This window comes from Agrilus planipennis, unplaced genomic scaffold (genome assembly GCF_000699045.2).
Source record: "Agrilus planipennis isolate EAB-ADULT unplaced genomic scaffold, Apla_2.0 scaffold139, whole genome shotgun sequence".
NCBI lineage: Eukaryota > Metazoa > Arthropoda > Insecta > Coleoptera > Buprestidae > Agrilus > Agrilus planipennis.
In genome coordinates this window covers 225,699-236,077 of record NW_020438984.1, presented here as the reverse complement: position 1 = coordinate 236,077, position 10,379 = coordinate 225,699, and the positions used below count along the sequence as shown (strand labels likewise).

Genomic DNA, 10,379 nt, shown 5'->3' with positions numbered 1-10,379 from the left:
GGAAGGCCCTCTTCAGCCTGCTTTCAGGAATCGTGGGAATGGGTGGGTGGTGGTTCGGGTGAGAAAGATGAGACGGACGAAATGAAGACAGAAGAGAATGAAAGATTATCTGTGGAATATTACTGCCTCAGTATTTGCCTAGGCGATCCAAGAAAACCACAGAAAAACTTGGACCAAGGCAGCCGGACCCGGAATCGAACCGGCGTCCTCCCGAATGCTAAGCAATGGTCTAAACCTCTAGGACATGCCGCTCGGTATTGACTATTGACCGAATGTGGTGAGCGGGCGTATATATACAAACGGTGAAAGTACGGAGTGGAGGAAAGGAAAGTTCCAGAGAGGAATGTTCTCGAAGGAGAACGCTGAGACCGAGTGTTATGGGCACAGCTACTGGAACTTTCTAGAAACGGCGGAATGTTCGATGCACGCGTTAATACACAACAGGAGGCTCTAAGACTACGGCTGATGAGAGGTGTATTATGTATTATGAAGTGCCTATTTTACACGTGATTCATTTTTATACGGAGTTTCCTTGTATTATTGATATTCTATAAATTTAATTTTTTAGTGGATGTTTCACCCTGTTTCGAAAAATATGTAACTTATCATAAGAAACCATCCGTTCCTTCGATCTTCTTTTACATCTTGATCTCCTTTACGCGTATCTTTCCCATTTCATTTCTTATATCATTTATTTTTCCCTCTATTTTTATAGTGATTGCTACTTGTACTCTCTTTATTATTTTTATTTTCATTTCCTGTTTCATTTCTTAGTAAACTGCTTTTAATTCTTCTTGTCCTATTCTCACGTCATCTTGTACTGCTTTTAATTTTCGCTTCTTGACTGTCTTCGATTTTCTGTTTCATTTTTTCTTGGGCTGTTTTCATCTCTTCTTACCCTTTTCCTGTCATCATTGCCTTTAATGCCTCTTATTCGGTACCCTCTGGTTGTAACAGGCACAAATATTTGATTTCTTCCAAAACGTTCCGTGAAATTCCCCGATTTTGACTAAATTGTTCTCCTTTCTTCGCGAGCCTTCAAAAGACAAATAACTAGTTAATGTTATTTACAATTTGTGGAAACGAATTCGTTCTTCTCTCTTCGGAAACTTTCATATAATTTATGGTTTGTTGGGATTATCTGCAATCAGTAAAAACTTCCAGAAGATACTATAGAACTTTTCGATGATGACTTTCTTCTTCAAAAACTTTTCAATAATTCATGATTTGTTGGATGGAAATTCCATGGAACTTTTCGATTGCATCGAATTCGTTTTTCCCTCTTTTCAATGTTATACTTATAGTTTCCTGGAGTTATCCACGATCGGTAAAACTGACCGATGTTTATATGTTCTTTATCATATTTAGTATTATTTGTTTGCAATTATTATTGCACGAACGACGCCTCACGGAAGCAGAGTTAACGCATGCACTACTAGTGACGAGTTGAGAACCGAAGATAAGGATATCCTATTACATCCAATCATCTAAGGGCGGCACCATTTTTTGAAAAATACGGCGTGGTATAAAACTTCCTATAAATACCTTCAGTCATCTTTTCGTATAAATATCGTATATATGTAAGTCCAATAAATACAAATTAAAACTTGTAAAGGGTATTAGGCATTGTTCAAACGATTTTGAGAGGTTGGTTAGTTTAGGACAATTTTCAGAGAAGCAAGTACTATATTTTCAGATAGGCATGGTTAAAAAAATATATTATACACATTCACTAATTTATGCATTTTTGCTCATGTGACGTAAAAAGAAAAATTGCCGACTAGCAACGTTCTGTCTTATCGGTATATTCATCCGTGCATTATACCAAAACAGATATTTAAACGCCTATTATTTTGTTACTGTATCTTTATAAGATTTATAAATAAATTACTGGATGGAGATGTTAAATGAGTGAAGTAATAGGCCCGGTTAGATTACCAGAGATATTAAATGATAAGAAAGTGTATGGCATATATTATAATAATTTTTAAGGGAATTGTGTAATTAAATTCGTTTTACTTTTATTTTAGTCCTTACTTAAGACCAACAAAGTAAAGAAACTCATAACAAAAAAGAGTAAAAAAAAAACAGAGAAAATAAGGTAACTAAATGAAAATGGTGGAATAAAGAATATAGAAAACTTAAAGCAAAGCTGAATATACTGTTAAGAAAAACGATAAAAAGCAATGTAGGAAGATCACAATTTCAAGAGATGAAAGCAAAATATGCAAAACTACATAAAAAAATACAAGAAAAACCATTTAAAGGTTGAAAAAAGAAATAAAGTACTAATGTACATAAAAGGAGAAAAATAAAAAAGAGAACAAATAGATGTAAGTACCACAGAGAAACAGTGGATAAACCACTTTATACACCTGAAAAAAGGGTAGGAAGAGAAAGTATCACACGAATAAGTCGACTGAGAGAGGGAGAAAAAAGAAGAAACGAAGTACGAGTAAATTAATATAACTCAAAGAAGCAGCAGCAGAAAACACCATAAGGAATGAAGCCTGGAGTCAGTAAATGACAATAAAAGTGGTAAATACACATTTACAAATAGCAATGGAGATGAAGCACACACAACAGAAACTGAAAAGAAGTTAGAATTAATACAAGTTCAAAAATGAAAAGGCAGCAGCAGAAGACAACATAAGGAGTGAAGCGTGGATCCAGCAAATGACAATAAAAGTAGCAAGTACACATTTAGAAATGGCAATGGAGATGAAGCACATACAACAGAAACTGCAAAGAAGTTAGCAGTAACCATAACACAAGCATTGGAAATTGGAGAAAGAAAATTTGTAAGAAATTAGAAAAGGAGAGTAATTATGTTTCATATTCTGGTGAAAGGTATTATAAAGCATGGAGTTGAATATGAGAATGACAAACTAAAGAAGAGGGAAATTCACGCCAAAGTACATTGTCTTGGAAGAGACCAAGATAGAACCAAAAAGCTACAAAAGCGGTATGTACAGTGCAAATTTCAAAAAATTAAAATAAAAATGAACATAGAAACCCAAATTCTAAAAGGGTACAGAAGAGAAATTGTAAAAAACAACCGGAAAACCCCAAAGTAAGGAAAAGAAATGAAAAACTAATGGCTAAAAGAGGAACAAACAAATGAGAAAGAGAAGCAACAGAATCGATGGGAAAAGTTTCAATCAACGCATGGAGAAATACGTCCAGTGCAAAGAAGAGGGAAGTAAGAATAGAATAAATAAAAGATTCCAAATTGGCAAAAGACTACAGGAGAGGGATAACGGACGCAAAACTAAAATATGTAGAACTGAAAGGGAAGATCAATAAGGTAACTATAATAGGAAGGTTTTGATGTTGCAATTAATGGAAAGAAAGAAGATCTTGGTCAAATGAAGAAGAATAAGCATGTGAAATATTTGAATCGGAAAAAGAAACCTGACAACATATAAAAGATAATTTGTTCAACTAGGACAGAATTAAGCGATGCCGAAATAATGAACAGGTCAAAAGAAGGCATAGACTGGATGAAGCAAACCCTAGAAAGATTGGAAAAAAGAAAAGGTAAGCTATTATCTATAATTGTATATCATGTAATTAAGGTTTAGTAGGTATAAGTCCAACCGAAAGTATCCCGTGGAGAGAATCAGTACTATCCAGAAAATAAAAAGAGGATCCTTCATTTATGGTCGCTGTGCGCAAAATAATCAATAATTTAAGAAAACGTAACTAATGATATTTATTGCCCCTTATTGTCTGTATAAACAGCAACAGGCAGATATAGAGCTGGAGCAGCAACGTAGAGATGTAAATATGAGGAAGGGAGCCAGACAAGGATGCAAACTCTCACGGCTACTTTTTAATCTATACATCGAAAACGCAATCAATATTATTAAAAAAAGGACAAATTTAGGAATAGATATACGAGGGCAAATGATTAGTATACTTATATTTGCAGATGATATAGCAGTATCAGCATCTAGCACGAGGGAGTTAAAGACAGCTTCAAATAAAATGAATGCGGAATTGACAAAATACTATTGCATTAAAATAAATAAAAATAAAACAAAAATAGTGGTATGCAAAAGAAGAAATAGTATGGGAAGAGCGAGTATAAAAATAGAAGACGAGAAATTAGAATAAGAGGCTGATTTTCACGGTATCTAGGAAGTCAGATAAGTCAGGACGGAACGAATAGTAGAGATATAAAGGAGAGGATAGCGCAAGGTCGAGTTACCTTCATTAAAAAGAAGCCATTCCTATATTCTCGAACGGTTACTTTAGAAATTCGAAAAAGATTGTTAAAGATGTATGTATGGAGCACGACGCAGTACTGGTGCGAAACATGGACAATGGGAGCTGCGGACAAGAAAAGGTTATAAAAGTTCGAAATGTGGCGTTACAAGCAAATGACGAGGGTATCGTGGATAGAGAAGTTAGAAATGAAGATGTATTAGTAGAAATACGTGACTTTATGGAAGTCAATAAGAAATAGGCGAGATATTTTGGTAGGATATCTTCTCAAGCATGACAAGCTGTTAGAGACATATTAGAGGCAGAAACCGAAGTTAAAAGGAGTAGGGCTAAAACCAGATTAAATAATTAAGGATGTGAGTTGTTCTAGTTTTAGGGAAGTGCGAAGATTAGCTCAGGATGGCAAAGAGTGGAGGTGGGTGTCCAACCAGTCCCAGTTCTGACGACCCTGATGATAAGGAACACACAAGTTGAAAGGCCATCCATTATTTACGAGATATTTTGTATAATAATTATGTAATTATTATATTTAATTTATATTAATCCTTCAAGGCAATTACTCATGTGCTATCATACGCGTACATTTACAATGTAAAAAAGTCTTGAACCTATTTGTCAATTTATTAAAATTATAAACATTTTCATTTCAACCAGAAACCATTTCGTTTAGTTTAATTGTACTATTTTAGATCGTTTTCTTATGTTTAGCATACTTAAAAGTTTCTGCAAAAACTTTTCTTTTTGTTGGATGCATTATTTGTGGTTTTACACCTTAATCACAATAACAGTAAATAAGTAGGTAATATTTGATCAATCATTATTATTAAATTGAATAATTTAATTAAATTTTATATGAAATGTTTAAAAAATTTATTATTACATATTATTATTCTGGGGCCAAACTGTCTTTGAAAGTTTGATAAAAGTTATCAGGGTGAAGTGCTTTGATATTTATAATGAAATATTATAGGTACTTACTTTACAACCGTGTCTAAGCAATTCTTCACAATATGCTCTTCCATATCCAGACACACCCCCAGTGACAATAGCCACCTTGCCTTTTAAATCCATTACGTACACAACCACTTAGAATGCTATGTCAACTATATTATTTTAGGTACTCCTAGATTGTGATTGTCTTTATTTATATGACGACGCGACGTCGTTCTCGTTGACCGCACCCTAGTGTCGCGACGCCTCGAGAGGGGTGCGAGAAAACAGAAATAAAGATGGGTTCGCGCATACACCATATGAAAATACGATTGGCTTGGCATGAATACTGTGGAAGCAAAAACAAAGCGCTGCCATGAAATTCGTAATGTAATTAGGGTGAATATACAAACTTGGGGTAATTGGAGGGGAACGTTACCCTTTTAATACACCTATAATTGAGAGCTTTGATACCTGCTATTTTTAAGGGTGGTATTCGGTAAGTCTAAGTTAAATTAAAATTTTTAATATTTGGTGTTTATTTTGCATCATTACTAATTTTTAAGATCTTCAATAAATAGAATTTTACCGATGTGTCTAGCACATATACCTATTTGTTATTTATTATTGTTGTGTTCACATTACATCTGATATAAGTAATTCAACAAGACAAATCTGAATAATTGCATATAGGGAAAAATTAGCATTAGCAAGTAAATATTAAACACCAGATAAAAAATAAGAAAGTTTCACTTTTTTAGTTGCGAATGTTTAATAGTTTTACAACATTAAATTTCGCAGATGTCCCGTACATTACCATTTTTTAGGCAACACTGAATTCTTTAACACTCTTTATACCTTAATGGTTCATCTCTTTTTTCCTTTTACCTTACCGGTTTATATAGAATTGTTGAATTTACTAAAATACACTTCTACTTGACGTCGAATGGATGTATATTTTAAATTCTACTTTATTAGTACATATACTTTAGTTAACTCTGCAATTATCCATCATACTCATTACTCATAAAGCACACCTGAAGAGCGTTTCACAATCTTCAATGTCAAGCGTAATACACATTCTGCTGTACTTTTGAATATATCGTAGCTAGTAAGACAAAATACTTATCGAGTTTATTATAGAAATAGAAACGCATTCCAAACGCTTATTTTAAACAAAAGTAAAAAACAAAACTGTCAAATTTATAAGCAACTTAAAATCCATAAACTTTTCAAATCTTAGAATTTAAAAATATTAATAAGCATTAACTATTAAGAAATCCAAAACATCTGTTTTTACTATCACTACTACTACTACTATTATTGTTGAAATAGTAGCTAGCCTAGGAAGAAATTAAATTCATATTGTTCACGTCACTAGTTTAAATCATCAGCATTTATTTGGAACAGTCTCGTATATTACATGTTGCTCGTTATTATAGTATATCTGCGAATTCTTAATATGACAAGAAGAACTAAAAGGCGATTATATTGTAATTAACTCATAAAAGTAAAACTCATCATATTATTTTATTTATTTTCCGCACACACATATGCACATATAAGGTGTAATAGCTATTTCTAACGACAAGACCGGCTTGACATCAATAATAGCTACGTATGTACTTTAGTTTTATTTTCAGCCGTTACATGAGGAATATAGTAGACACACTTAGAATATTAACATTCTTAAACATAATTTACAAAGAAGAGGTATTGGACAGCCGTGTTTAACATAAAAAGAAAAAAAGAATACTGAATGTTTTCTTTCCGTTCCAAAGTTTGCAGAATTACATTCATTTTGTGCATGGCACATACTGATATTGAATATCCCTCTAAAAGGAAATTCGGTGTATATTCTGAACAATTATCCAACGGCATCAATTAAACAATTACAAACATAATTAATTTATAGTGTATAATTAACAATAATTAATTTTNACCAGCTATTAATGCTCGACTTTTTCTAGGAATTATGGGAATGGGTGAGTGGTGGGTCAGAAAATGGACGAAATGAAGACAGTAGAGAGCTCTCACTCTCTCTCAATCTACGAAATAATACTACCCCAACATATGCCTAATAAATGATCCAAGGAAACCGCAGAAAGACTTGTACCAGGGCAGATAGACCCGGAATCGAGCCAGTGTCCTCTAGGTTATGTCACTCTTTATAATAAGATCCTAATAATAATAATAACATCTTAATGTACAGAAGCGATCAATACATAAAAAAAGTGCGACGATATTCATTCCCTTCCTCATACGACTTGATTGGTATTTCCTTCCCGGCCGCATTTGCCTATTATAAGGTGTGTACCTATTCTCCTAGACGTAGTTACACGTACATTTATTACAACCATATTGTCTGTCAGTTTTTTTTACTCTTTACTCTGATTAAGTCTCTATTTTCGATTTTTATTATTTCAGGATTGTATTTTTTCCATTACATATTTATTATTTTCTGCAATTTTTTATAAATATATGACTTCAAAACATTATTTTTCCTTGTGTTTGCGTTAAAAAAATTTTGTGCTTTTTTTAACGACCGGTTTATTAAACAAACCCCAATATACAATTACCTATAGTCAAATCATTTTATTTTGCTGACATTTTGTCTACTTCATTTTGGACCAGTACTTCCACGGACTGTTAATAACAATAACAAACCGCACATCATCTGAAAGCTCGCGAAGAAGGAAGAACGATTCTGCCAGAATAGCAGAATTTCGTAGAACTTTCTAGAAGAAAGCGAGATATTTCATACCTGTTACAACCAGAGATAGCAAAACAAAAATGAAGGAACAAATAAAGGCTTTGATGGTAATGATGGTAGAAATGAAATCAGGACAAGAAGTGAAACAGACGAAGAGGCACAAGAAAAAAAGCAAAAAACGGACAGAGAGAAATAAAGCAAGAATTAAAAGCAGTACAAGATGACATTAAAATGGGACAAGAAGAGTTAAAGTGAAGTAGGAAATTAAAACAGAAATAAAGAACGTACAAGAAGTAATAAACATAATAATGGAGGAAAAGATAGATGATAGTAGAGATGAAATGGAAAAAGATGATAGAAGAGACGGAAATCAAAGCAAACAAAGGAGAGAAGAAATTGAAAAGCTAAAACTACCTGCCACTGCGAGGCTTGGCGATTCCGATGCTAGACTTTAAAAAATTACACCTCCAACTTTCGATAGAAAGATCTTATGGTCCGTTCGCCTGATGCAGTTTGGAGCAGCAGCAAAAACAAACGCATGGACTGATTTAGAAGAAGCAACAGCACTAATAATTTCATAATTTCTCTGCGAGGATGTACTCCAACGCCCAAATCACAACATTATGACTTCCACCACCTTGTCAACCGCTTAGAAATACGATACGGTCATAAACATTTACAATAAGTACATCATACACAACTGAAAAGCCGTAGCCAAAAAAGTAATGAGACTCTTCCAGAACTTGAGGTCGATGTGGAGCGCCACATAAGTTTAGTCTATCCATATGCCCCTCACGAGTTCATAAACCATCTAGCTGTGCAAACATTCATCGATGGAGCCAGGGATGCCGAACTACAGCAATTTCTAAGACTAGCACGCCACAAGACTCCAACTGAGGTATTGTCATATGCATTAGTATTTGAAGTTGCGAAACATGCTTCTAAGGGTCATGTACGGTTGCAACAAGCTGAGATGGACGATGGCACAACTTCAAAGAAGGGTATCCAGTAGCTCATCAAGGAATGTATAATAGATGTCAAGATAGCCAGTGCTAGAAATACGGGAAAATTAAACCCAAAATGTTGAAAATATGGAAGGACTGGTCAATTAGCTCGAGACTGTAAGAACTATGGTGGCAGTCCAAAATGCTGAAATTGTAGGAATATAGGTCACTTAAAGTGTGATTGTCCCTTAAGAGAACGAATCTCATGAGACAACTAAAAGAATACCTACTAGCATTTTATTTGGGAAAGAACTCAGTTTATCAGCGGACGTGATGCTTGATCGCCCTGGAGATTCACCAGTATCTAAGAACGAATACGTTCGCAAACTTCCAGAACTACTAGAAACCATCTACGTGCTGTGTGTACGAAGCTGCGATTTGAAAGTGGGCGCATGAAGGCCAAATACAATCGACGAGCCAACCTTGCAGGGTTTAATGAGAGCGACAATGTATGGCTATATAATCTACAGCAAGTTTGAGAGACACCGTTACTCGACTCTTGACCGGCTTACTCCCTACAGAGGGTCGCCTTTCCTCCTACAGAGGCGACGTCATTGGTCGGAACGATTAGTTTTAGAAGGGTGACCGTGTCACATGTAGCCCCAACATACAATATCACGTATAGGCAACAAAGGCGACAAAGTGTGTGATACAGAAGTGAATTGTGGTATTGATTAGTAAATGGTTAAAAAACTTAGGGAGTAATCAAAATGGTGTTTGATTACGTGATAATATGCAAAATTACTTCATCCTGTTAATCATAAAATATAACAGAAAATTAAACAGAATTTTATGTACATTCCAAAACAACGGTTATTAATTTCATTCAACTAATAAAATTAATATTAGAAACTTAAAATTGTAACCATGAGTGTAATTTATCTAATAAACACCTAAAAAACAGTAATTTCTGTTCTCTTATTTACCTATAACGGTCTTTTCCAGAAGATTAGTAGATTATTGAAAAGGTCAAAAACTTATCACAGCTTCCTTCGTAACCAAAGATACTTTTACATATTTTATAAAAAATAATATAGACAAAACTGATAAAATATTAAAAGCTGAAGTTTATTTATTAGAATGTAGAGACTGTAACATAATTGTACATTGAACAAACGGGGAAATCCTTTAATCATGGATAAATTAAAGTCCATGAAGTTTTAAACTAAATGTCATTAAACCGAGAAACATCAATTAAACCAGCAAGTTAAAGTATTACAAACGTTGCCTAGAGGAAGTTAGACTACATCCTATAGAAAGCATATGTATTATTAATTAATATAATACATTAAATATTATTTCTAATAATCAAATAAATTCAAATAGGTAGGTAATTCTTCCTTTTTGAATCCTAAGTAATTTAATGTTTCCCCTACTTGCGTCATGTTATAGTTAGTATATAAATATAGAGACAACGTAATTTGTCCTTAATTTTAAAAGTATTTTGTTCACCTGAAGAAGCCAGTGCATGGCGAAACACAAAATTGTTGTAGGGAATTTTA

The 10,379-nt window shown here is 33.8% G+C and overlaps 1 protein-coding gene across 2 annotated transcripts in view; it reads right to left on the bottom strand.

The window, feature by feature from the left end:
* LOC108737543 (15-hydroxyprostaglandin dehydrogenase [NAD(+)]-like) overlaps positions 1–5,643 on the bottom strand; it is a 26,876-nt gene extending 21,233 nt beyond the window's left edge. Inside the window, exon 1 of one of the 2 annotated variants that reach the window (XM_018470432.2) lies at positions 5,209–5,643. In XM_018470432.2, the coding sequence (XP_018325934.1) occupies positions 5,209–5,301 (93 nt within the window). In that variant the 5' untranslated portion in view covers positions 5,302–5,643. The remainder of the gene's footprint in view (positions 1–5,208) is intronic. The other variant, XM_018470433.2, reaches the window with a different exon arrangement.
* Between the last annotated feature and the right edge of the window lie 4,736 nt (positions 5,644–10,379).